Source organism: Pseudopipra pipra, chromosome 16 (assembly GCF_036250125.1).
Source record: "Pseudopipra pipra isolate bDixPip1 chromosome 16, bDixPip1.hap1, whole genome shotgun sequence".
NCBI classification, from domain to species: domain Eukaryota; kingdom Metazoa; phylum Chordata; class Aves; order Passeriformes; family Pipridae; genus Pseudopipra; species Pseudopipra pipra.
Genome location: NC_087564.1, coordinates 476,466 through 504,256, shown reverse-complemented (window position 1 = coordinate 504,256; position 27,791 = coordinate 476,466). Strand labels below are relative to the sequence as shown.

The following is a 27,791-nucleotide window of genomic DNA, read 5'->3' as shown; positions in this document are numbered from 1 at the left end:
GCGGTGGTATGGCCTATGTCCTGCTGGGGTGTGAGGGCCAGGGGCTGGTGTGGGCATTCCTGCCAGGATTTGGCCCAGGGACAGGGGCACTGACAGACATGTCCTGGGGGGCATCAGGCCCAGTATCGTCGGCCGGGCCACGGAGGGGATTGTCCCGCTCTGCTCTGCCCTGGGGCGGCCTCCCTTGCAATATTGGGGCAGTTTGGGGGGACACAATGTAGAGAAGATATTGAGCCATTAGAGAATGTCCAAAGGAGGGCAACGAAGATGGGGAAGGGCCCTGAGGGGAAGCCGTGTGAGGAGCAGCTGAGGGCACTTGGTGTGTTCAGCTGGAGAAGAGGAGACTGAGGGGAGACTTCACTGCAGTTCCAACTTCCTGAGGAGGGGCAGGCCCTGAGCTCTGCTCTGGGAGGACCAGGGGTAGGACCCAGGGAGTCGCCTGGAGTTGTGTCATGGGAGCTTTAGGTTGGATATTAGAAAAGGTTCTTCCTCCAGAGGGTGGTTGGGCACTGCCCAGGCTCCCCAGGGCAGTGGGCACAGCGCCAAGGCTGCCAGAGCTCCAGGAGGGTTTGGATGATCCTCTGGGGCACAGGGGGTGAATCCTGAGGATGGTCCCGTGCAGACCGAGGGTTGGGCTCGATGACCCTTGTGGGTCCCTTCCAACGCGGCCCGTTCTGTGATTCTGTGGCACTCCCGGGCGGGCAGTGCACACACGGGTGTCCCACAGCTCCCTGCGGGGTTCAGGGGAGCGGGGGCAGTCCCGAAGGGACAAACGCACTGCCAAGGTGGGCGCTGGGCGCCCCCGGGCCGGGCTGTGCCGGGAGCCCTCCGGTTCCTCACGGCCGGAACGGGCCTGCGGAGCGCTGAGGGCTCGCACAGCGAACCGGCCAGGGGCGGCGGGGAGAGCCGGGGGAGGCCCCGGGCAGAGCTGGGCCCGGAGCCCACACGCTGCCCGTGACCGGAGGTGGGCGGTGCGGCGGGGCCGCTTCCTCCCCGGCGCGGAGCGGCATGGAGCGGGTAAGGGCCCCAAAAGGTGCTCCTCAAAGCAGCGCCGATGCCCTCCCCAGCCCCTCCTCACCTCCTTGTCCCGAACATTCCTTCCATCCCCCCCCGCGGGCTGCAAAGCCTTCACTTCCACCTGCTTAGCAGGAGGCGGGCGGCGTAAAAATACAGCACAGGGCGCAGAGCTGTGTGAAAGGGAAGTTTCCTGCCGTGGAGACATTGTACCGTAATAAGCTTCAGGATAAAATGAGAAATTTTTTGGGTGGGCCTTTAAAAAGGAGAAGGAGGAGAGAAAGAGGGAGAAAAAAAAATATGTGGGAAGTCCTGGCTTGCCAGGAGCGGGGGGGGGGGGTGGTGGTGGGGGGGGTGGTGGTGGTGTTCCTGCTAGTAGGAGTTTATGGCTGTGATTTTTGTAATGCAGAGGGCTCATTTGGTGCTCTCCTCACAGGACACGTGTCCCTGTGCTGGTTGATGGTATAAATGAGCAGTTGCACAGCGCACCTCCAGTGTAAAGCCAGATCTGATCTATGAGAGGGGAGAGGGCTTCAGAAAGTCAGGTTTGGAATCAGTTTTGGAGACGAGAGATTTGTGCTTCTTTTAGACATTCTTCCTTCCCCATCCCATGTCCAAGGCTCCCCAGGGTGTGTTCCAGGAGGAGCTGAAGTGGTGCATTTCGCAGCTGGAGGCAGATCTCCACCTCACCCCACCCCCAAAACCAGGTATGTTCCTCTTTCCCAGCCCACAAATCCCATATTCCATCCTCAGGTCTGATTTAGCAGATTTGAACATTTCTCTGTTTCTTCTCTCCCTTCTGTTCCCTGTTCTTTTGTCATTTGGGATTTGCTTTAAATACAAAACAACTTAAAGCATTGAATTTTAAGGGCTGTCTATCTGGAAGCAGCTTTACCTTTCATTCCTGTAGTGTTCATTCTCCCTGTGTTCTGTATCCTTTCTCATGTTCTCATTTTCCCATCTAATGGCTTGTTTGGTTCTGCTACAGCTCTGCCTTTGTTTTCCATCTTAACTGTGCCAGTGTGTCTGGCCCTTAAACACCAGTAGGTGTTTTTATTTTTGTGAAGCTTGTTCTGAGGAGAAATTACAAGGAAGATAAAATCCTATAAAATATTTTTCATAAGGTCACAGATTGATCTTATCAGTACAACTTGTAGAGAAATGCAGACTCACGTCCTGCTCCTGGCCACTACTTAACCTGTAGAGGAGGGGTGTGAACCATCTGTAAAGTGCCCAGGTGAGTGTTTGCTGGTTCACCTGAGGATGTAGCAGTAACTAATATGTGCCCACACATGGTGCTTGAGTATCAGGCTCCAAGAATTAAGGCTGGGAGAGCTGGGAGTGTTCAGCCTGGAGAAAAGAAGGTTCCAGGAAGACCCAAGAGCTCCTTCCAGGGCCTAAAGGGGCTCCAGGAGAGCTGGAGAGGGACTTGGGACAAGGGCCTGGAGGGATAGGACAAGGGGGAATGGCTTCCCACTGCCAGAGGGCAGGGTTAGATGGGATATTGGGAAGGAATTGTTGGCTGTGAGGGTGGTGAGGCCCCGGCACAGGTTGCCCAGAGAAGCTGTGGCTGCCCCATCCCTGGGAGTGTCCAAGGCCAGGTTGGACGGGGCTTGGAGGTGTCCCTACCCATGTCAGGGGATGGATGATGTCCCAACCAACCCAAACTATTCTATGATCAGACCGTTTTGTTACATCTATGTCCTGTGCTGATCCCCAGTGCTCAGCAGCAGGGAAGGCAGCTCTTGGAGGGGAGGCAGGAGCTGAGTCCAGGGATGAGGCAGCAGAAGCAGTGGCCTGGCCAGAAAGGAGCCCCTTTGCACAGAGCCTGAGCCAGGAGACCAGGGCAGTCCTGCTGATGGTACCCAGGCTCTGCCTGGAGTCCCAGTCACTGAAGGAATGTGCAGTGAGGAGGCAGATCCAAGCTCTAGCCAGGAATTCAGCATCTGGATCCATGAGTTATCTGGCTGCAGCAGTGTCTGCATGAGATCCTGGACTGCAACCAGACCAACCCCTTGAAATAGGGATACACGTGTGCTCTGGACCCTGATACCCAGGTGCTGTGAAGAGACATCCCACTTCTGTCCCACCATGTCCTAGGGGACATCGGGCCCAGCATTGCCAGCCGGGTGAGGGGGGGGATTGTCCCAGCTGGGTGAGGGATGGGATTGTCCCCCTCTGCTCTGCACTGGGGCAGCCTCACCTGCAATATTGGGGCAGTTTTGGGTGCTGCAGTATAAAAAAGATCTGAAACTGTTAGAGAGTGTCCAAAGGAGGGACACAAGGATGGTGAAGGGTCAGGAGGGGATGCCTCAGGAGGAGCTGCTGAGGGCCCTTGGTCTGTCCAGCTGGAAAAGAGGAGACTGAGGGGAGACCTAATCAGGGTCTGCAGCTTCCTCAGGAGGGACAGCTCTGATCTCTGCTCTCTGTGACCAGGGACAGGACCCGAGGAGGGGACAGCTGAAGCTGTGTCGGGGGAGGGTTAGGCTGGATATTAGGAAAAGGTTCTTCCCCCAGAGGTGGTCGGGCATTGCAGCCAGGAGAGGTGGGACGTGCCCATTCTACAGTACTAGTGCAGTACATCAGGCTGTCTTGTGGCTGGAAATGAGTGAGACAAACACTACAAGACTATACGTAGGGTACCCGAACTGAGGTCTTGGGGACTACTGTCACAGAACAGCTGTGCTTTTTAGAGAATTTGCTCTGACACAAAAAATTTGGATCCCTCTTGTGGTCAGGCTGGTTTGTATGAGAGCCAGGCAAGAGTCCTACTTTTCAGGGTGTGCTCTCTACTAAGATTTTTTCCAGTTTTTCAGAAAAGACACACAGAGCTGGGCCCTGGGATTTGTATTTGCCTTGAGGAGAGGGTTGCTGAGCCCTATGTAACTTCTATGCCATTAGCAGTGCACTTACTGCAGTGTAAGAGTCTGACTGTATGTAATAAGTAGTTAGATTCTCCCCCCCTAAGAACATTTCACAGTATTTCATCTTCTAGAAGCGCTTGGAGTTCCCTTTCAACCAAATGCCAGTTGTGGATTAGTCAGAGGTGATATGAACACAGAGCACGTTTCAGAGAAGACTCAGTCATCAGCATCCCACAGTGGGGATTTTGAGGCCCAGCATAACCTGTTTCTTGTCTCTCTTGGATTTTTTCTGAGTGCAGTAGAGGAGACCCAGCACATTCTCAAGGTCCTGCGCTCCCCTGAGACTCCTCTTGCAAAGAAGCAACAAGTGATGAGTGATGTGTTTGGGGATTATTGTCTCAGCATGGCTGAGGGTCAGGAGAGCATGGAGAAAGCAGGTGAGCTTGAGCTGTCATTCAGGGGATGGTGAGATTTGATTCTTCTCTGTAGATTTCTTAGGTTGTTCTTTTGATTGAGTCAACTCTCTGGGCAGTGCCTTAGAGAGGGAGCTGCAGTGGCACCCCTGTGGTAGGAAACTGGTGTATTGATAGAAACAATACTCTTTGTCTTTTCTAGGCATGAAACCTGGTGCTCTGGAAGTACAGCCAAGCAGTGGGCAGGTTGCAGATGGTATGAAACAGTCTGACCCAAGCCCTGAGGCAAAGCCAGAGCTGTTCACATCATCTGGCAGCAGCTTCCGATTTGATTTTACACTTTCCGAGACCAACCCAGGAGCAGACCCTGGTGACAGCAGAGCTGTCACAGCCACCAAGCAGGAGAGCTGGAATGGAGCCTTGAGGTTTGCTGCCTCTGGACAAGAACCCAAGTTTGCTTTCAACTTTGCCATCCCAGATGAAGACTGTTGTCAGCTCCAGCTACTTCCCTCAAGCCAACATACAGATCCTTCACTGCCTGCTGAAGCAGCAGCCCTGCCACGGGCTGCAGCCATGTGGGAGCCCGAGGTGACTCAAGCTGCAGGGAGTGCACCCAAAGAGGACAGAAGCCATGTCACATCAAAGATCCCCCAACCAGAGACTGCTCCTGCAGATGAAGCAGCAACAGCGAAATCAACAGGAGATGAAGCTGCCCAGAAGAAGAAAAAGAAGAAGAAACAAAAACCACCAGTCAGTAAAATGGAGAGAGAAGAAACTGAGACCAGCAGGAAAGCAAAGACAGAAGCTAAGAGCTGTCAAAATACAAATACTTCCCATCAGGATGAGAAGACCTCCCAGGTAGTTAAATATTGATGAGATCCCATAATTTATAAACCCTTAACCTAAAGAGCACTTTATCGCTTTACACAAATGAACAATTAGCATACTGCCTTGAGATGAGAGCTGAAAGACTGGGGTTGCCGCTTGCTTCTTCCAGCAGCTGTTTGCTTTCTCTGCTACGCAGCTGAGGAGCCTTACTAGTGGAAAGGGAGTTAATGGTCCTTCAGACTTGTGCTGAAACATTTCATGTTTAGGCTTATGACAGCTAATCCTGGGGAGCTGGATGCCATGTTTTCTTAAGGAAATGAAAATAAGAAATGGGGGTAACTGCCCTCAATCAGTGCCTGTGAGTGCCGAACCAGGCCCTGCTTCTGTTGCCAGGCAGGATGAATTGCTCACATACTGCAAGTAGCAAAACCAAGGCACAGAGCTGCCACCTGGTGTAGCCAGGGGTCTGGGGTGAAGCTCAAGGTGCTTCTCAGAAGGTTCCCACTGTAGGGCATGGCCCAGAAATCCACTGAGGTTGCAAGTTATGTGTCAACACACCATTAAGGCACACCCTGACGTTTTCTGTTCTGCTGAGGGTCTGGGTCTTCATTTTATTTTACTTCTCAGCACCAGTGTAGGTATTATTAAGAAACAGTGCCAGCTGAGCAATATTGAAATAGAAGATTGCACAAAATCTTCCTTTTCTTAATATTCTTCAAGGAAATTGCACTGAGTGTTCACCCGCCTCTGGAACATTCCATCCTACCAATAAACACTGCTGAGTACAGGAGAGGCAGGAAGATTGGAAGGTGAGGTAAAGCCCTTCCAGTCCTTTGGAAGGAGACTGTTGTAGGTGAGGGCTTTTGTGTTTACATGTACATAACAGTTACAAATTACTTCGGTCCCAGGGTGCAGCCCTGTTTTCCTGTCCCACTGCTGAGTTAACCAGCTGGCTTTGCTCAATGGGACTTGGTTTCCTCCATCTCCATGGGCTTCAGCTTCCTTCTCCTCATGTATTTCTGGTTTAGCAAGCATGCAGGAGCTGAGAAAAAAAGACTTATTTGTCCATTGTTCACTTTTTTTGATTTTATGCAGGTCTGGTGATAGGGTTTTTTTTGTTGTTAATGCTTATTTCTCCCATCTGTAAGTGTATTTGACAGCTTCTTTCAGAGGAAAGGCACTGAACAGCTTTCCAGAAAACAGCACCCTCTGAATGGCAGCCACATATTAAACCCATCAAATAGAGGCAGTGAGTTGCAACTAAACATTTGTGCAGTGCTTTTAGTTTATCCAATGAAAAACACTAGAGAGAAAATGTCATGGAGTCTGTAAACTGATCACCAGCATGTGATGTTGAGAATAGTCCTGACTTTATGCAGTTCCCTTTTATCTCGTGTAGCAACTGCTGCTTTAATTTTTGGGTGACTTATTTCCTCTTGCTCCCTGTGCCCCACGTTGATGGCAGTCAGATGAGCAGCTGCAGAAGGAGCTGGACTGGTGTGTGCAACAGCTGGAACTTGGCTTGAAGACACAGAAACCCACTCCAAAGCAGGGTAGGCATTCAAATAAAGGCGAGCTCTCTCTTGTGGGAAGGGATGGCAGGAATGCAGGGGCAGAGCCAGCAGGAAGCCTTAAGCTGTGTGCTGTTCCTCCTTTGCTGCAGCTGAAGAGGCTCTCCGGGCCATCAGGACACTGCGCAGTGACAAGGCTCCACTGGTAAAGAAGCGGCAGCTCATGAGAGCCATGTTTGGAGACTACAGGAAGAAGTTGCAGGAGGAGCTGTGCAGGGAGCTGAAGCTCATGGAAACAGGTAGGAGAACTTCTCATAGTGAGGAGAAGAAGAAGAAGAAGAAAGGGACTCACTCTTGCCTTGCAGATTGTTTTGCAGAGTGGAGCCTCGCTATGTGAGATCACTAAACATCTCTAACGGCTCTTTTCTCCCCTCTTTAAGCTGCAAAGGCTGCCAGGATCGTGGAGGTGAAGGGAAGCATCCGCAAGAAGAATGGCAAATTCATCCGGAAGTGCTCAGGAGCTTGCAGGAAAAGCCAGGGTTCAGCAGGATTCCCTTCAGAGTCACCCAGGACGCTTTACACAGGCTTATTCAATGACACAGCTTCCAAAGAAGAATTTCGCTTTAATTTCTTCTAGGAAAGTGTCTTAGACTAAAACTGTGGTAAAAAATCCCTGTACCAGATCCCCTGTAAACTCCAGAACGGTGGAGAGATGCTGTGCAGTAGGAAATGTCATCAGTAAGTCTCTTGATCCTGTTCCAGAGTGCCTTATCTAGAAATCTAAACCAGATCTGCCTAGTACCGTATGACCCCAAGACTCAGCCAGCGTAGTGCTCCTCTGTGCTCACACTGTAGAGAGGCACCTTTGAAAGGGTCAGCAGTGAAAGGATCTGGTTTTCTTCCTGTAGAATTTACATTAACTGTAAAATCTCTTTTATACCATGAGATTTTCCCATTCTCCTGTGGTTTTTAAATAGAGCAGAGCTTTCCTAGCAGCTGAGGCAGCCATGCACACAGAGGGGAATGGTTTGGAAAGGAGATGCAGCTTCTGCGAAGATCCAGCTTCTGCGAAGATCCAGCAGTGGATATTTGGATGCTTCCACTCCATGAGTCTGTGTGAATGCGGCTTCTGGCATCCAGCAAACACCAGCAATGCCATCACTGACATCGAGGGAGTGGAGCTCAGGGTCTGGGGAGAGAGTGAGTGAGAACCATTTTTGCTGATTCATCTCTTTCAATGGCAGAAACAGACTTAGAATAAAACTGCAAATGCTGGTTTAATCCAGCCTAGGGATGTAAGGACAGTTGTTTCCAGACAGGGAAAGGTTTTTGTTGCTGGAGCCAGGTTCTGGCCAGCTAGGAAGGGCGTACAATGAGCTCTTAAATAAAGTTTACTTTGTAAGTAGTCCAGTTACAGCCACCAGTGACTCAGAGGTAAAATCAGCTGCGTGCCAACCTTGGGTGGTGGTGAAATGAACTGTCAGAGCCCAAAGACTCTCTTCCACTTGATTTGTATTAAATTTTGGCTTTTTGAATGTGTGTCTCCAGTGTTTCCATACTACTTCAGTCACTGAAGCCATCTCCTGTGTTCCTACAGAAAATCTTCCCACCAAGCCTAAAAAAGCTGAAGGAAGAGAAGTGCTGCAAAAGGCTATGTGGTATCAGGTGTCCCTGGGGAGCAGTGCTTTCCTCCCTTTTATGGTCCAGTCAGCCTGTGTGAGAAGTGAGAAATGGGAGTGTGGGCAGATTCCAGGGAGAGCAGCTGAGAGATGGTGGAAAATACTGGCTGGCAAAGACTTTAAAAAACGTGATGTTGGCTCCAAAAAATTAATTTTATTACTAAGCCCTGACGCAGGCAGTGGCATCTGCAAGAATATTTTTTTATTATTTTAAAAGAATATTTTAAAGAATTCCTGTCTGGGAAACTGAACCTGGATAACATGTACGACAGGGAAAAATATGCAGAGCTGACTTTATGTCTTCTTGAAGTCAGTGGGTAAAAACTGGAAATCAAGGTTGGCATATTATTTTATTTGCCAAGGAGCACAACTTTGACTGTGTGGAACAACCTTAGACAGTTTTTTTTTAGTTTTGATTTCTAGGATTTTATATTAAACATACAAAAACTGTGTCCTTGTCAAACTTTTAGTGTTTTCATGCCATTTACTGAGATTAAAGAGCATCTTGTACGTGACCTTGGAACTACAGCTGTTTGCTTTCCTGGCTGGTTGTGCAGCAGATGTCTGGGAAACGGTTATTTTTTCCCTTCTTCTGTCTCAGGTAAAGCTAAAGCTGCTAAAATGTTACAAAATCTTTGCTGTGGAAGGCTGCAGGAGTATTCTGGGAAGCATTCTTATATAACTGCCGCGTGCTTATGCTGTTCCTTAGGCGTTCACGATTAGAATAAAGATACCAGTGAGGTGTGCGTTTGGTGTAACCTGATCCAGCAGTTTATCTTCAGATAAAAAGAGGTCAGAGAAAAATGCATTCTGATATGAGAACAGCTCCTGTGGTTTTCCAGAGGTCTGGGTAATGCTGACCTACAAAGCCAGCCTATGTTCCTTCTCCTATGCTCTGTTATTGGAGGACTTACATGTGTGTATATGGGAAGGCAAACGTTCATCAGTGTGATCCCTCACATCCCTGAGTGTCATTCCAGGTCAGTTCCACAAGTCAGCATGGGGATCTTGGACAAAGCATTTTGCCTCTCTCTGTCCACTCCCTGTTTTCATAGCCAAGGTGATGCCTCCTGAGTTTTTGACAGATGTGCCCAAGTTACTTCACTAGTGATTTTGTGTTGAAGAGGCAACACTATGGTATTTTGCATCTGAAACTACAGCAGTCTGTACTTCATTTTTAAGCTTTGCAATGCTTGAGGCATCTCTGCTGTGTTACATTTGTTTGAAAGGAAACAAGCAATGTTAATAGGAGTTAGGAAGTGCTGTGGGCTGCTCCATCCATCCTTTCCCCTTTAGAGGGGCCACAGTGCAGTCTTAATGACTTTTTTTTTTTAAAGTGGTGTTTTCCCCTTTTAGTATTTCTTTAGGATTTCAGCGATGTTTCTTATTGCAGCAGTGTCGGGTTTGGGTCAGGGCTTTGCTCTGCTAGTCAGTGTAATACCTCTAGCTGGAGGTTTGGTCCATGCCCCAAGGCATTAATGATGTACAGCAGTGAGAGAGAAGGGAGATATTCTCATCTGTCTGGACATCTCTGTTCCACTGTTCTTGCTTTAAGGAAATATAGCTCAGTTTTGGTAGAAAATCGAGCTCAGTTGTCTGTCTCTGCATCCTCTCCTCAACTTTGTGCCTGGCATTTCAGTTTGGTGCCAACAGGGTGACTGGATTTGGTATTCTGTATCTCTTTGGTGACTGCCCACCTAAATGTAGGGCAGCAGTGCCAGGCCCAGGCTTGTAGGCTGCAAACTGCTTAAGGGAGCTTCCAGCACGGCTGTGACCTCAGGAGGGAGTTAAAGACAAGGCAAAAGGGAATGTGAAGTACCACAGTGCCTCTAGAGCCAAACTTGCTTCATAGCATCGATCTTGAAAAACTAAAAGCTGATGAGCAGCTTCTAAAATGAGTAACAGGGTAAAGGAACACCGTGACCTGTCTCAGACCATTCACTGCAGTAAAGCGGGAGAAATGTCTCGCTTTGGGGAGCAAAGTGAAGAATTTTAGGGTTATTTATGTGGCAGGGTGAGGCCGAGAATGTTTCCACACGGAGGCAGCAGAAACCTGGATGTGATCTCTGGTCCTTTTGGGCTTGGCACCCTCCTCTGTAAATAGACCCTCTGAGCAAAGGTTAGGAAAAGCAATCCCATTCCAGACAGACCCTGCCTCCAATTGGAATGGCCAGCCTCCCCGCTCCCATCCCTACTGGCATTTTGGCTGTTATCCTGGATGCTGGACACTAATCAGTACATTTGTCCCACCCCTTCTCCTAGGCTGGGTCAGTGGAAATGCATTTATTGGCCCTTGAGCCGCCCCTCTTTGAGTAATCTGGGGGGCAGAGTTACCAAGGAGCAGCCCACAAAGGATCTCCAAGGGATCCCCACAAAGTCCAGCTGGAATCATCTTCAGAGTCTCAGCAGCCGCTTCTGGGGGGACTCCCTCTCCCAAGACCAGCAAAGACAGAAAGCCAACAAGTTGGTCCTACTGATCCTGTAACTGAGGTGACTAGTATTACCTTGTCTCACTTAAATTTTTAAGAGTGCTGAGGGTGGACTCAGCAACTAATCACCCCTAAAGGATAAAATATTATCTTCATTTGGGGAGGGAAACCCCAATCCTAATTTATCTTTTCTTTGAATTAGAAAGAAGAAAAACTTAGCACTTCAAGCAAGACAACAACTGGAAGACTAACGGAAGGTTGAAGAGTGAGGAGCATTGAACCTGCAGCTCCATAGCAGGAAAAAGAGGATATACTGCTATTTTAAGGTCATATGAAGCTGTGACAGATGATCTTGTATCTTTCTGCTGCCTAAGATTTCTTTGTTGCTCACTGTTTGTGCTGCTTTCGTGTTTAGAACCACGGAAGGTCTAAACGCGATGCTGCTTCGGAAAATCCAGCTTTGACATCCCTTCCCACAGTGGTTTGATTACTGGCACCAGTCCTCCTGTGGGCACTGTCAGCTGGGGAGTGCTGACCACTGGCTGGGTTTGGTCCATTTTTGGCTTCTTCCCTGTGAGTGCATCAACAGGCACGACCAGCTCCTGATACCTTCCCACTAAGATGGAAGAAGTTTGGATTGTGTATCTCTGCCTGATCTTGATGATCATCGTGCTTGTTCTAATGAAGCAAAACCCGCATGTGGAAGAGGCCAGGAAGGACAGGGAAAGCAAACCCTCCTCACCATCCTCTTCCTTTTCCCCCAGTAATGTCGGCAAACAACTGGAGCACACCCAGGAAGAGCTGGATAAGTATCTGGAGAGGCTAAACAAGGTCTTGTTTGACACAGAAGCCAGGAGAAGGGATGGCCACCATGATCAGAAGTCCCACCATCACAGAAGTGCTGACTTTGTGTCAGAAACTAAGGAGCACTCTCAGCACCTGTCAGGCTCCACAGAAGTCCAGGTATGAGCCTTAGAAAGACTGTCAGACTCAGCTAGACTTCAAGCTCCTGGCGGAGGTAGTGAACCCTGAGGAACTCCATAGTCCATGAAGTTGGACAGGGAAGAGGTTGGGGGAAGTCTTGCTATTTTGGAGATAATACGTTCCTATTTTTGCACTGTTTATTTCGACATTAAGCACTCATCCAGAGACAGCTCTGTGTGACAAGTGTGGTATGTGTGTCACACATACCAGGATGCAGGATGTAAACATTGGCATTAGCACCCATGCATGTGTGTATATCCATGATGTAATTTACTCCTTCCCATAGAAATAGAAACAGGCATCATTTCTTACTTCAAGAAATTGCTGTGCAGCTCTTCAGCTGTTTTAAGTCTCCCTCTTTCCCCACATACAGCCACATTTTGCCAGTTTGCCCAGCTAAGGGTCTGGCCCAGGAGGGTACAGGAGCTCTGCAGACACCTGTCTAGAGGTCATTGCATGGTATTGAGCCATGGGAAATACTTCTGGAATATCTCTTCTGTGCATGATGATCATGCAGAGTGTACTATGTAAAACATAAAAGGCACTATTGGCAATCTGCAAAAATTCCTTTGCCTTGGCCAAGGTCCTTTTTTAGGGGCTGAAATGATGCAAGGCTTTATATTTTTATCATGAACCTCATTGCAATACATCAGATTTTGCCCTTGAGATGACAGTTTTCATGGCAGCTCTGCAAGGCTGTGTCACTTTATGCCAGCAGCTGTTAGTATTCTTCATTCCTGAGACATGGATCTCACAGTGCCAATCCCCACCCCCAGAGCATGTCCTGGGTCCAGGTGAGAGCTCCAGCATGAAACCTTCGGTGCAGAGGAGACCCTGATGTCAATAGTGGTGCCCTGCCCAGGAATCGAGAGATTTCTTGGTGAGGAAGGCACTGCTGTGAACAACCTTTGCAGTGAGCCAGGACATTATAATTTCGAAAGTCCTCTGGAGCTGCCTGAGCTATCTGGGGGAATCAGTACAGTCTGTTCAAGGCAGAGGGGCAGATACACAGAGTGTTGTTCAGAGCACATGGGCAAGAAGAGTAATTCAAGTTTACTTAGTAATTCAGATTTATTTAGTGGCCAATTTCATTTACTGAAGAAGGTACTATTTTATTAGATCTGCTACAGATCAAAGAATAGTAATGATTTTTCATTATGGAAATGAATCATGTTGCAAAATAACAGTGTTAGCTTATTTTTCTGTTGTGGTTAAAGATGATTGTGTTGACAAAATACAGACTGGGGAGAAAAGGTGCTGTGATCACTATTTTCGCACAGTTCAATCTAATGCTAGGCACCTTCAGGGAATGTTCACTTGATTAGAAAAAGGGGGTACACTGTTTTCACACACAGAATGGTTCAGGTTGGAAGGCACCAAAGTGGATCATCTAGTCCCACCTCCCTGTTCCAGCAGGGTCATCCCAGGGCACATGGCACAGGATTGCATCCAGAGGGTTCTGGAATATCCACAGTGTGGGAAGCTCCACACCCTCTCTGGGCAATCTCTTCCAGTGCAGAGGAAAGTTCTTCCTCATGTTCAGATGAAACTTCCTGTGTTCCAGTTTCTGCCCATTCCTCTTGTCCCGTTGCTGGCCCCCCCCAGCAGAGCCTGGTCCATCCTCTGCCCTCTCCCTGCAGACAGTGACAGACAGGGATGAGGTCCCCTCTCAGTGTCTCCTCTGGAGGCTGAACAGCCCCAGCTCCCTCAGCCCAGAACTGGACACAGCACTCCAGGTGAGGCCTCACCAGGGCTGAGCAGAGGGGCAGGATCCCCTCCCTGACCTGCTGGAAATGCCCTTCCTCACACACCCCAGGGTCCCCCACCCTGGTCCCAGGGCTGGTCAGGGACAGCTGGTGTCCACTGGAACCCCCAGGCCTTCTCCACTGAGCTGCTGCCCAGCAGGGCAGCCCCCAACCCGGGCTGGGGCATGGGGTTATTCCTCCCCAGGTGCAGGACCCTGCATTTGCCTTTATGTTCAGAGACTTGATGCAGCAGATGATCCTCATGTGAAAGCTGAAAACTTTAATATGAGCTCCTTTGCTATCTAGAATGAACAGTAACCATGCAGAAGTAAAGCAGCAGAACTAATCTTTTTTTGTCCTTCATTTTGTGTTTTGGGAGCAGTGAGAAAGAAGTCGCCCCATAAACAAACCTGAAAAATCAGGTCAGGACACTGAAATGGGGAACTTGAGCTTTGCTTGGAATAGTGTTAGTGCCAAAACTGCTGGGGGGGGGGCAGGTGTTTATTGCTCAGGCAAAGGCCAGGAGTTGGGACAGTTTCAGGAGCTATGTTTGGGTGGTTCCCTGGGTGAATGGCGTGAGGGAGATGCAGCCAAGTCAGAACGTGCTGTCTGGGAGCAGAACGTGTGGGTATGTCCAAGGGCTGTCGGATCTCTCCCAGGTCAAGGACACTGATGTTTTTGTTCAGGGAGGGGAAAGCATTCTCTTCCTTCTTCTGAGAGCTTTGTCTCTCTTTTGGAGTGATGTAGGTTGTTGGGATGGGCCAAGTTAGGAACTCTGGAAAGTGAAATCATTGTCTAGCAGAGGTAGGAAGGGTTGCAGCAAAAGCTTCTTCTGTAAGTGTGCCAGTCTTCTCATCCAGCCCCATCAGGATCTCTGTTTCCTGTTCCTGCCCAGTTCTCTAGCAGCCTGCTGGCACTGCTGTGTAGGGAAGAGAGCTCTGTGAGGGATGGAGAAAGAGAAACCACCACCACACTGGAGCAAGGACATTCTGGAGCAATATCTCTGGAAAGGCAGAGTACTATAACTAGTATTGGTAAGAGGCAGTACTAGCTGCAGACTTCTCAGGGGACATTGGATTTTCTCAGTGGACTTTGGCCACAATTGGTCAGCTGTCAATTTAGATTCCTTCAATTATCCCATTTTCCACTGGAAGAAGCTGTTCTGTCATGAAAACAGATATTTAGAAGGAGGTCAGAATTTTTTTTGTCACTCATCTAAGCTCTTGCCTAGTAGGGTAGAATCCATATCTTCTTAAGAATTCCTATTTATTGCTATACATTATGATCTAAAAATGATTTCTAGATTTCCCCCATTTCCCACTTATTCCCTGTTCTCATAGAAACTGGGCAGTCCACTCGTTACAGCCAAAATGGGAGCAAATGAATGGATTCAGAAGTGTGGGAGGAGTAAGATGGGTGAAGATGTTGTGACGGAGCAGTGAGCAGATTATTTGGGAAAAATGCACTCAGAGGGCTTCCTGCTTCATTAAATTTAATGAGAGCAGGGTTATTTTTCGAGGTTTTTCCAGAAGCAACAAGAAGTGAATGGTGGCAGATGGCAGGGAGGCGTGGGCCTCCCACACACTGGAAAAATAGATTGCCAGCCAGTCTGTGGGACATGCCATGGGTGGCAGAGCACATGTGCCTGTTGGGACAAACACAGGGTGGAAGTCCTCAGTGTAGCCATGGTTTTAGAAAACCCACAGTGCCAGCTTGGAGCCACACGGGGGGAAGGTCAGTGCAATGCCCCAGCCGAGGGTGAGTCGGGAGTCGTTTCCAAGGGCTGTGTGTCCCATGACAGCAAGGACTGGAGTTCAGAGGGAGCGTGCCAGGGGTGTCTGTCATCAAGGGCTGGGAAATACCTGCTGGGGAGATTGATGGTGGCTTGCCTGGCTCTGATGGCCCTGTAATTGGATATGCAGAGTTTGACACGGGTCAGGAGTGCCTCTGCTGGAAGTGCTTTCTATAGTCAGCAACCTCCACTGCTGTCCTTAACCTGACTATAGAGGCACAGAGTCACAGGACAGTTTGGGTTGAAGGGAACCTTGAAGCTTATCTTTTTCCAACCCCCTGCCATGGGCAGGGACACCTTCCACCGGACCAGGTTGCTCCAAGCCCCATCCAACCTGGCCTTGGACACTTCCAGGGATGGGGCAGCCACAGCTTCTTTGAGTCGTATCCATGAAAATCCTTGTGGTGACATGTCAATGGTAGTACAGCCATGATTCATGTGACTGAAGCAGAATAGGCAGAGCTGCAAGGGAAAATAGAGATTATTCACCCACACAAGGTTAACTTCTTGCAGCCCTGGGCCTCCTCACTTCTCCAGGTCTGACAAGAGTAGCAGGCTTTCTGCAGTGCATTCCTGGTGGATTTTGGCTGATTTTATTTGTGCTACAAGAGCCTCTCCACCTTCAGTCCATCACCTGGTTCAGTCCGCTTCTTTAGCCCATCAAAGGCCCTGAAAACTACAGAGATGGCTAAGACAATCATATGGTTAAACCTCTGTGGATCTCATGCTGCAGTGATAGACACCTTAAATGACATTACCTGAGGTTACTGTCAGGGTGTTTCTGTAATCCCCTCAGGCCCTGCCCTCGTGCTGCTTTGGAGGCCTGTGTTGCAGCTGTCGTTTTGCAGGCAGAGAGGCTTGTAGGCAGAGAGGATCTCTGTCATTACCTATGCAGCTTCTCTGCCTCAAAGGTATCATTTGCTCTCAGGAAAGATTATCTGTCTGCCACTTTAGTGTTTCAGGGTGCCCCTAATCTACAGATAGAATTATAGAATATCCTGATTTGGAAGGGACTTACAAGGATCATTCAGTCCAACTCCTGGCCCTGCCCAGGATAGCCCAGAAATCCCACCCTGTCCCTGAGAGCATTGTCCAAATGCTCCTTGAGCTCTGGCAGCCCTGGGGCCATGCCCACTGCCCTGGAGAGCCTGTTCAGTGCCCAACCACCCTTTGGGGGAAGAACCTTTCCTTAAAATCCAACCTAAGCCTGCCCTGACACAGCTTCATGCCATGTAGGCTCTTGTAAAACCACGGAAGGGATGAGGTGGGAAGGATGAGGTCAATGCTCAGTGCACAGTCAGCTGCAGCATTTTTGCCCAGGGACACACCCAGTCAGATTTTTAATATTTCTATCTAGAAACCTGGATGTCCTCTAACACATGAAAGTCTGAGCATTTGTGCAGGAAAATCAAAACACTTTCTTTTAAAGTCTCTGCTTCTCTCCAGGTCCTCTATTTCTGTATTGCCTCTAGGTGTTCCCAGTCTCTTAGCCCTCTAGCACACAGTAGCCCCCGAGAAGTAATTTAGGCAGATATCAGGACATAAATCTGCAACATGACATTTCATGTTTGTGCCTCAGCCCTGACTTTTAATCAGGTATATTCCAAGCAGGGTGAACTTCTAATTTACTCTTTTAACATGAGGAGACGGTTCTGCCCTCTTCGCCTTGCTAGTGAGAAAGCTCAGGGTGTTCCAGAAGGATGATAGAGGTTCAATAGGTTTGGAGTCCATCATCAGTAACAAGTATTTGGTTACAGGTAGAGAATTTATTTCTCCTTGAATCTCTTTCTTACCTCAGCAGCTGGTGACAGTTAAGTGACAGCTATATTTGTAGTCTAGAAGATTAGGATGGGTTTTTTTTCTTGCAGGATTTAACTTCCAGTTGGCTGGACAGTTAATTGTGTCACGGTCTGCATGTGACCTACAAGCTCTGTAAGAATCCAGCTTGTCCCAGCAGTCTGTAATGTGAGCCTGCATTTAGCAGTGGAGATGTGTGTGTGGATCCACCCTGTGTATTCAGAGAGAAGGATCCATACAGACTGAAGAGGACCAAAGAAGAACATGCATGTAATCATTTCTGCTTTGTTAGGCAGCATGTGGGAGGCTTTTGTGGACTTGCTTCCAGGAGCTGACAAAAGAATATTCAGAGAAAAATGGAGTCGACATTGTCATCCTATACACATTTCCATTTTTAGGTTTGTTGAATTGATTTCCCATTTCAGTGGTGGATGTCAGATTCAGGTTAAAAGAGATAAAAGGAAGGGTGTAAGGTCACAAGTTAGTAGGAATGTTAGTAGGAATATTAGAATGACAAGGGATGGATATTTATGGCCTTCCATGGATCTTTGCTCTCAAAAGGTTCCAAGAGCACTGCCCCTGGATTTTATTTGTTCAAGGACATTGTGCAAACAAGTTTCAACCTCCAGGTTATTCATAAGCTGACTGTACTACACGTGTTGCCCATTTGGTATCACTGTGGGGCTTTGTGATGAGGCATTTTTAATCGTGTGGCGCTTGCTCATAAAACTGGGTGAGTCAAGATGAAGGAAGAGAAAGAGGGCACATCGACTCGAGGAGATGGTTGGTTCTTTGGGGAATTGAGTAGGAAGAATTGATGTTATTTTGGGGGTGGAAGGAGGAAGTCAGGAGTAGCTAACTGAACTTCCCCAGGCTGAACAAAGAGGGTCGAAGGCCGTCTCTGTAAAGGACAACCTGGACAGGGTTGTTAATTCCAGAGAATTTTCCAGGTGGAGAGAGCAGGGCAAGCCTGGAGTGGTGACCGGGGAACAGTGAGAAGTGACTAGGAAGAAACTCAGTGAAGAGAATCACAAAAAAAGTAGGTTTTGATAAAGCTCCCCGGCAGAGTTGCAGGAGCTGTCATGGGGATGCTTTTAACCCACTGCAAGTGTGGAGAGCTGATGTTGGCTTAAATCACTCTCAGGGTGTTCTGAGTCACTTCATAGAATCACAGAATATGCAGAGTTGGAAGGGACCCACCTCAGTCCAACTCCTGGCCCTGCCCAGGACACCCCAACAATCCCACCCTGTGCCTGAGAGTGTTGTCCAAACACTCCTTGAGCTCTGCCAAGTTTGGTGCTGTGTCCACTGCCCTGGGGAGCCTGTTCGGTGCCCAACCACCCTCTGGGGGAAGAAACTTTTCCTGAGATCCAAACTAAACCTCCCCTGACTCAGCTCCAGCTGTTCCCTGGGTCCTGTCACTGGTCACGAGAGTGAAGAAATTGGTACCTGCCCCTCTGCTGCCCCTTGGGAGGATGTTGAAGACTCCAGTGAGGTCCAACCTCACTCTCCTCCAGCTGAACAAACCAAGTGCCCTCAGTCACTCCTTATACAGCTTTCCCTCCACCATCCTCGTGGTCCTCCTTTGGACACTCTAATACCTTAATGTCTTTTTTATATTGCAGTGCCCAAGACTGCCCCCAGAACTCGAGGAGAGGCCGCCCCAGGGCAGAGCAGAGCAGGACAATCCCCACACTTTCCCAGGCATCGATGCTGGGCCCGAAGTCCTCCAGGACACTTTTTCCATGGCTCACATGGCTGGTGGAGCGTTTAGGTGCAGTGAGTTCATCTCTTGGACTAAGTCTGAGGAAGGATGGAGCGAATCACCACTTACCCTTGATTGCTCAGGGCCCCATCCAACCTGGCCTTGGACGCTTCCAGGGATAGAGCAGCCACAGCTTCTCTTGGCAACCTGTGCCAGGGCCTGAGCAATGTCACAGCCAAGAATTTCTTTGTAATACCTAATCTCTACCTACCCTTTTTCAGCTTAAAGCCATTCCCCCTTGTCCTGTCACTCCAGGCCCTTGTCCTCAGTCTCTCTCCAGCTCTTTTGGAGCCCCTTTAGGTGCTGGAAGGGGCTCTCAGGTCTCCCTGGAGCCTTCTCTTCTCCAGGCTGGACACCCTCCAGAGCAGAGGGGCTCCACTCCTGGGACCATCTCCGTGGCCTCCTTCCTGGCTGCTCTTGTTCAGCTTCTGGCCTCAAGCTGTGGGCATCCCTGCTGAATGGTGTTCACAGGAAACCCACAGCTCTTATTTGGAAAAGTCTTGGAAAAGCTGTCTGTTGTTTGAAACCTGTCTCTATCCAAGCATTGCCCCCACGCTGCTGCCACCTGCCCTCTGCAAGGGCTGTTCATGGGGCACCCAGCTCCCAGCAGGAGCCACGGGGCTTGGATCCTGCTCCTGAAGGTGGATTGCTGCAGGATATGGACTGCCTGACCGGGGCAATGTTGAGTTACAGCCAGCCCCCCACAGGAATGCAGGACCGTGCCAGTATGACCAGTTCAAATATCCCAGCTGAGAGCAGGAGCCCCTGGCGGTCTTTCAAGCAGAGAGGTCAAATTAATGTCACAGCACACCTTTGCCAGAAGGAAGGCTTGTGAAAGTGCATTCTGGGAGCTAACTGGATGTGATTTCCCCATCTGTTCTGTATTTTTCCATTCCTTTGTTTGTTTCCTCTCACTGATCAGGCCTAACCTGCTGGAAGGGCATCATGGTTTGGATGCCAGAGGGTGATAGTGAAGCCTAGATGAGGCAAGGTGGCTCAGATGATATCTTTGGGTGATTTAAAGCCCTTGGATGGGTGACAAAGTTCAAAAACACCTCTGGAGGGCAGGCAGCGCTCAGCAAAGAGCCCACATAGCAGGTCCCCAGCAAGTCTTGCCTTCAGAGAGGTCTCAGGAGTTTTCCCAGCTGAAAGGTCAGGTCCTATTCAACTGCTCAGAATGGCCACTCCGGTAAGAAACACAAATCCTTGCACCAGCTCACATAAGCCACAGGAACTCCTCTGAGTTCAGAGGGGATCATTTCACATACCCAAGGGTACCTGCTCACAGGAAAGCCTTGCCTGTGAGGTGACCCGAATTGTAAACCAGCTGTTGGCAGCACCAGTGCCCAGGCACAGAATCAGAGAATCACTGAAAAGTTTGGGTTGGAAGGGACCTGAAAGCTCGTCTCCTTCTGCAACCCAATTGTGTCTTGTCCCACGGGCAGGGACACCTTCCACCAGCCCAGGTTGCTCCAAGCCCCGTCCAACCTGGCCTTGGACACTTCAGGGATGGGGCAGCCACAGCTTCTCTGGGCAACCTGTGCCAGGGCCTCACCACCCTCACAGGGAAGAATTTCATCCTAATACCCAATCTAAATCTCTCCTCTTTTAGTTTAAAAGCACTGTCTGTCCATGTAAAAAGTTGTCTCTCTTTTATAAGCCCCCTTTATGCCCTGGAAGGGGCTCTCAGGTCTCCCCAGAACCTTCTCCTCTCCAGACTGAACACAGCCAGCTCTCCCAGCCTGTCTCCATACCAGAGGTGCTCCAGCCCACGGAGCATCTCCAGAGCCTCCTCGGGACCTGCTCTAATAGGTCCACATCCTTCTTGTGCTGAGGACTCCAGAGCTGGAGGCAGCTCTTGCAGGTGGGGTCTCACTATGGCAGAGTAGAGGGGGAGAATCCCCTTACCTTCATCCTGCCATCTGGACTCAGCCCATACAGCATAATCCATAGGTTTGGAAAACAGTCTAAACCAACGTTAACATTCAATACCAGTGTGGGAGCTCAGGAGTCGCTCGTGTCCCCAGTCCCTAGTGTGTAGTTCAGGTGTGTGGCTCTGGTGACAGGCTGCAGGACACCATTGTTTCCTGCAGTCACTGAGAGGGAGCAAAGCAAACTTCAGCCATCAGACCTGCAAACTGACTCCCACTGCTTGCCCCTCACTCCAGCACGGTTCTCCTCCCTGACTCATCCTCACTTGCCAGCTTATGGTACGAGGAGGGTGAGCAAGGAGATGGGAGACACGGGGGAAAGCCCAGTAGGGATCTTATGATTGATGAAAATAGGATTTGTGCACTGCATTAAGCTTCTTCCTACCCAAGGCATGAGTCTTTCTGAGCTGGATCCTGTGGTGAGCAGGAAAAAGGTGGGGAATTCCAACCTGGTGGGAGAAGAGGCCCAGCAAGGAGCTGGGCAGAGGGCACAAAAGACAGTGGCAGCAGGGGCTTGACACAGGTGTATATCACTATACAAGTGACATCTTTTATCTATATTAAATCAAGTCAGAGGTTTTTTTAATTTCCCCTTATGACCATAAAAAGAGTTCTTAATTATGATTTTTAAAGCTTTTTTTTTCTCTAACTTTAATAGTTTTCTTAATATTTAAAATCCAATGCCACTTCATGGACTCTGTGGTGTGATTTCCTTTGTTATCCCAAATAACAAAGCACCAAATACTCCAGCACCCTTGGATCAATGTAGTCAGTGTTTCCATTGATAAACTCTGAATCCTTAAGGACATCATTTCACCCCATCTCCTTTTGAATTCACTCTTTTCTGGATACATTGTGGCTGCTGAGTTCAACAGCTTAGAAAATGCCATCTGCATTTTGAGGTATGTGCATTCATCATTCAGCTGGAGTTAGGAAATGCCTAGAAAATAGTTAGAAAATGCCTTATCAGGCATTACGAGTCCAAGTGAACAGGTTTCTGGATCTGTTCTTTCAGTGCAGGAGGGTGAGATCCAGCTCCTGAAGACCTGGACGTGTCTTCAGGCAGCTCTGATGGAGGTGCAGAGGGGTGGTGTGTGTTTAATTGGGTTTGAGTGCCAATGGTTGTATGTTGTTAAGAGTTTACCCCATTTTTCTACGAGAATCTCTAATATTTGCTTATTCTAAACATATCACTTGTAACATTATGTTTACAGTTTGGGGGCAGCATTGTTCTTTGTCGTTTCTCTGTGTGCACATCAGTGGTGTTTATCAGAAGGATGGACAGTGCTGTTCTTGCTCTTCTTCCCAAACTCTGGAGCAAACAGTGCCAATTCGCACACTTATCTTTCAAGGAAAGTTACCTGTTTTAACTAAGGGGGAAAAACACCCTGAGGAGAAGGACTTAGCTCTTGAGGTGGTTTCACAGCAGCATAACTGAAGGAATTGGGCTGAGTGGGATGGACACCACAGTGATGGGTGGAGTGGCTGAGGACAGCTGTGATGGTGCTGAGAGCAGGGGGGTGGCAGTTCTGTCCACCACCTGTCCCTGTGGTGCTGGTGTTAACCCCAGCCATGACCAGGAAAGCCCCAGAATCATAGATTCATAGAACATAGAATCATTAAGGTTGGAAAAGACCTTTAAGATCACCAAGTCCAACCATTAACCCAGCGCTGCCAAGGCCACCATTAAACCATGGACCCACATGCCACATCCACAGGTCTTTTAAGTCCCTTCAGGGAGGGTGACTTCACCACTGCCCTGGGCAGCTGTGCCAGCTGACCACCCTTTCAGTGAAGTTTTCACAGTATCCAATCTAAACCTTCCCTGCCACAACTTCAGGCTCTTTCTTCTCTTCCTGTCACTTGTTCCCTGGAAGCAGAGCCAAGACAGAGCTCTTGGACCTCCCCCGGCTCCCCCCTCCTGTCAGGGAGTTGCAGAGAGTGAGAAGATCCCCCCTGAGCCTCTTTTTCTCCAGGCTGATCCCCCCCCCCCGCTCCCTCAGCTGCTCCTGGTGCTCCAGCCCCTTCCCCAGCTCCATTCCCTTCCCTGGACATGCTCCAGCCCCTCAATGTCTCTCTTTTCTTCCTCCTCTCTCAGAGCCCCAGGGCAGGTCACCTACCTGAGGTGTTTATTCTTTTCTTACTTTGTTTCTGAATAGGAAAAAAACACTCCTTCTGGAAGCACTGAGAATATTGTGGAAGAGATTGGTGAGTTGAGTCAAACTGGGAGATTATGGCTGCAGAAATCTCCTTCTCCCATGCAGGCATTTTCTTTTGCCATTTCAACCAAGAGTGACAGGAACAGTGTTCCTGGTTTTGCCATCTCGTGCATGAATATCCCAACCAAATATTCAGGGTCCTTCTTAGCACCCAGAGTCCAGCTCTGAGTTCTCAGGATGATCTGTCAGTCAAGTGGTGTAGAGGATTGGTTAGAAATGCGAGGACATATGAACATGGCTAAGGCCATGGATGAGCTGCTAAAGTATAAGACGCAGTCTGACTAGGCCCATGAGAAAGTGTGAGATAGCAGGGCCGTGAGAAAGCAGCAGCGTCCTTGGGTATTCTAAATTGGGCTGAAAAACAGGAGCTAGGCATTACCAAAACAGAGACACTTAACGAGCCACCTGTGTAAAGAATGAAAGACAGTTAAGATGATATCACCACCTAACTGAGCACCAATAATGAGCCTAATTTCTGTAATATTCATGAACCTATTATAGAGTGTATATTAAGCTGTTGTCAATCTACAATAAACGAAGTTCCTGGATTCTCACATTGAGGTGTCTAGAGCTTTCCGTCGCGACAAAGTGGGCATTTCCCTGAAGCTGTTTTTTGTAGGAAGCAAGCCTACAGGGAAATCAAGCCAAGACCTGTCTTTGGGCATTGGTTTCATGAGGGTCAGTGCCCAGGGATCGTTCTCCTGAACACTGTGTCTGCACAGCCCTGAAATAGGGTCAATAAGCAGAAGATGGTCCCACTGGCCTGGCAGATAACCCTGGGGATGTGTGGCTGGCATGCTCCGCACGTGGCACCAGGTGTGCTCTGTGGGGTGCTCTCTGGCTGTGTCTGGAGTCACAGACAAAAGGAAAAGAGGTGGTGGTGCTCATGCTGACCCACCACCAGGGGCTCCTGAGGCAGCAGACTGGAGCAAGGATATGGATACTCTTGGTCTTGCCTTCCCTTTCCTCCTGTCAGTCTCCCCCAGGCCAGTCCACTCTATAGGCACTGGATCCCTTCCCTAAGCTTTTGCTGCTCAGCTAGGTTTGCAAATGTGTCAAGGACTTCCAAATCAAATTTAACATTCTCCTGTTACAAACTGCCCTTCCTTCATGGGAAGCCAGTGGGCCCAGAATTTCAGTTACAAAACTGCCGTCCACAAAACGTTACTGGCAATTACTCCCAGTGGAGGCTTTTGGAAGCTTTTATTGCTTCTATCCACAATCGTAACAGGCATTTTTGACAAAAGAAAAGAAACCCAAATAATTAAATCCATGCTTTGTTTTACCACAAATATATTGCCAAAAATTGGTTTGACCAGCTCTACAGGCACGTAGTATTGTGTGCTGAAGGGAAGGAAGCCTTCCTAATTTTAGTTTCCTCTGTTATATCACACCCAGGTAAAGCTGCTTTACCAACTTCCTCATCCTGCAGATTTAAGTTTGGAAACCACAGCTTATTTATATACCACACCTTATTTGTATACCTCCTTATGCTGCTAAATGCACACATATTTAGCATAATCAGTGTGTTCACAATGGGCCCTGTGACACAGAGAGCACAAGGCCAGGCTTCCAGCTGCACCAGCTGCACGGAAGGGACTGAACAGTGATGGGATGAAGCCAGTTCTCCAAATGGGGAAGGATTTGGGGGTTGGTCATTTGGTTCTATGCTCTTCTGAGCTGTCTGAACCTGCATGGGAAAGGCAGCAGGTGATGTGCTTTCTGTGAAAGGTCTTGAAAGAGGATGCACTGGCTTCGTGCGGTGTAAGGGCAGCCCTGCTGGCCAGTCTGGAGGAGAGGGAGTCCAGAAGGATGTCCCTGAAATCACTGGGAACCATTGTTTCAAGGTTTGTGCTGGAAACCAGTGACTGCCTTGTACTGATTGTGTGGGGCTGGGTGTGAGCCCAGGCTGAGAGGTCTCTCCTGAACTCTGGGAGAGCACAGGAGTGATGGTCTCTGGCGCTGTGCAGCAGTTGTGATCTTCAGGAGGTTGCTGTGCTGGATTTCCATACACTCCACCCTAAAAAAGGCACCAAACTTAAGCAGTTTTATCAAGCATTTTCAGCTGAGGAAGGGACATGGGCTGCAGCATTGGTGTTCTGGAGCATTGCACCAGCTCCAGCGCTCGGGAATGCCGCTCCTGAGAGCCCACAGTGCTCAGCCTCATCAGCAGCTATTGCCCAGCAGTCTCCTCAGGGCTTGCTGACATCTGCAAGGAGCTTGTCCCTGAGGTACAGCTCTCTCTGTCCTGCTTCCAGAGCAAGCAGTTCAGGAGACAGCAGATACAGACCTGCATGAGAGAAGACAACAGCGCCAGTTTGCGTCCCAGAGGAACCACGAGGGTTCCGCGTAAACGCCACATGGAAATGGGCATCTTGTCTTGGCTGTCGCTCTCCTTGCCTTCTTTTCCCTGTCTTTCCTTGCACCTCTGGACTCTTTCTGCTAAGCTCAGCCATGTTCTTTATGGGCTGGGGTGAGAGGACAACTGCTGGCAGCTCCTTGTGGTGTTGTGGCTCCCCGTGGGAGGTGTGCTGGGGGGCAGGAGTGGGCTGGGGATGGAGGGAGCTATGGAGATAGGGATGTGAAGGAACACAAGGTGGTTCTGGGATATTTTCTGTGTTAGTGTGGGGCAGCAGCTCTGTCCATGTGGAGAAGAGCTGAGGAAGAGGTGGCAGCATTTCCCCCCTGTGTGAAGGAGGTGTCTCATGAGTGATCTGAATTGGCTGATGCGTAGGCAAAGCAGCTTCCCTCACTCACCTGGTGCCTGTGTGCCTGAGGGATGACACAGTGGCTTGTCTTGGGAACCTCCATGGAGATGGAGAGCCCATTGCCAGTGTGTGGTCCCTGGGTGGCAGTGGAGCCCAGGATTTGTCCAGCATCCTGATGGGCTGCGGTGGCCGGACCTGGGGGCAGTACAGCAGCTGTCTGAGCTGTCCTCACTCACTGTGCGGGGATGCGGGGGGCTACACCTGGGGTGAGGGGGAAAGGTTTCATTTCTGTTGCTGACCCACTTCACAGCAGGCTCAGAGACCCAGAACGAGCCATGCTGATGGACCAGAGCTGAACAGCCGTGTCACAGCAGGCTCAGCCAGCTCCAAAGTGACCGGAAAGGGAGAAATGGCACCTATGGAAACCCAAAGCTGTCAGCTGCAGTTTGGTTCATGTCTATGAACAGAGAGTGCCAGCCAGAGTGTGCTGGGGCTGAGCACTGGTGCATGTTCTTCTTTAGAGCTTTTTTTCTGGTTCAGTGGCTTTCCAAAGCCTCCTCCCACATGGCAGCACTTGGAAGTCAGGGGAGCTGGCTGTGAGACTGGGAGGCAGGGGCAGAGGCTGAGTGGGGGAGAAGAGCCAATGCAGATGGTAGGAGTGTTCTGGGCTGCTTTTCACACCTGCTGAACCCCAAGTGCCACATCTACATGGTTTTTGAACACTTCCAGGGATGGAGACTCCACCACTGCCTTGGGCAGCCTGTGCCAATGCTTTACAACCTTTTCAGTGCAGAAATTTCCCCCAATATCCAATCTAAACCTTGCCCAGCGCAACTTGAGGCCGTTTCCTCTCGACCTGTCCCTCGTTCCCTGGAAGCAGAGCCCGACCTCCCCCCGACTCCCCCCTCCTGTCAGGGAGTTGCAGGTCCCTGAGACGTCCCCCTGAGCCTCCTTTTCTCCAGGCTGAGCCCTGCCGCGGTCCGAAGGGGGGATTGGACTGTGGCACAGCACGGCTCCGGGACACAAGGTAGGCTGCAAGTAGAATCCTTTATTCACGTGTGCACACGGTCTTTTATCAGCTCGGGAGGGGAAAGGGCCAGAACATAGGGCGGAGCATGAGACAGACAAGCGGGGGGACAAACCAGGATAGGGACACGGGCAAAAGGGGGAGGAGCGCGGGAAGCAGGGAGCAGGCAAATTCATGGCAAGCCTGGACTTGTCCAAACTGTGCACTGTGTAGTATGAATACAATGAAACCACATAATAACAGTAAAGTCCATATAATAACTGTAAGGTCCATATAATAAAATCCTGTCAATTGCTGTATGTTTTTCTCCACGCCTGGAACTGTTCCCATTACAGAGCCCCCCCAGCTCCCTCAGCAGCTCCTCATCAGAATTGTGTTCCAGACCCTTCCCCAGCTCTGCTGCCCTTCTCTGGCACCCAGAAAACCTTCAGCCCCTTGAGGACTTTCATGTCATGAGGGATCTATCTATTTGATGTCCTCAACCTTTCTGCCTCTGTGCCATGAGCTCGCAGAGGAGAGAGCAGAGCCCTTCTGCAAGGTGCCACGGTGATGCTCCCCCAGGATGAACACTGAGCCTCTGCTTTGGCCCCCAGATCTCCTCGGCTTTTCTGGGCTGAGTCCTGTGAGAGTCCTACCCTTGGCATAGGTGGGTGGGAGGTGAGAACCCCTCGTCTGGGCTGGGACGCTGGGCCAGTTAAACATCCCTGCTGCTGGGCTGGCAGGAAGGTGCACAAAGGAGCATCCTTTCTGTGAAACGGGTGCCAGAGAGAGCCTGTGGGAAGCACAGCACCAATGAGTGCAGTGCTTAGGAAAGAAAACAACTCCCATCAGAGTTCAGTTCACGGCCGGGGAAGGAAGAAGGTTGAAGTGGATAAATAGTAAGGATTTCCTCAGGATTTCATCTAGAGTGGATACAGGTGAGCAGCACAAAGATGCTGAAAATAGCATCTCCAGGCGGACAATAAACAGCTCAGCCTCAAGAGGTGCCAGGACAGAGCTCTTGGAGCAGGAGGGGTGGGTTCAGCAGGAAGGACAGGTAAGGGCCATGCTCTCACCTGAGGCAGCAGATCCTGCTGGAGGGACAG

General features: G+C 49.6%; 1 protein-coding gene across 6 annotated transcripts; it reads left to right on the top strand.

Annotated features, from left to right (window-relative positions):
* Positions 1-78: 78 nt before the first annotated feature.
* C16H8orf33 (chromosome 16 C8orf33 homolog) lies at positions 79-8,824 on the top strand. 6 transcript variants are annotated; one of them, XM_064672418.1, is made up of 7 exons: positions 79-1,017; positions 1,634-1,721; positions 4,178-4,315; positions 4,494-5,149; positions 6,585-6,672; positions 6,783-6,929; positions 7,071-8,824. In XM_064672418.1, the coding sequence occupies exons 1-7, from the start codon at positions 1,009-1,011 to the stop codon at positions 7,265-7,267; spliced, it is 1,323 nt and encodes a 440-aa protein (XP_064528488.1). In that variant the 5' UTR covers positions 79-1,008; the 3' UTR covers positions 7,268-8,824. The 6 variants fall into 6 exon arrangements, with proteins under 6 accessions (XP_064528488.1, XP_064528487.1, XP_064528486.1 ...); XM_064672417.1 differs by having other exon boundaries at positions 1,604-1,721; positions 4,181-4,315; XM_064672416.1 differs by having other exon boundaries at positions 1,604-1,721.
* The last annotated feature ends 18,967 nt before the right edge of the window (positions 8,825-27,791 follow it).

Bases quoted from the DNA above. Each gene is read 5' to 3' on its own strand.
- C16H8orf33 (XM_064672416.1), top strand. The intron at 5,150-6,584 runs GTAGTTAAATAT...CGTTGATGGCAG, and splicing joins AGGATGAGAAGACCTCCCAG to TCAGATGAGCAGCTGCAGAA. The intron at 6,930-7,070 runs GTAGGAGAACTT...CCCCTCTTTAAG, and splicing joins GCTGAAGCTCATGGAAACAG to CTGCAAAGGCTGCCAGGATC.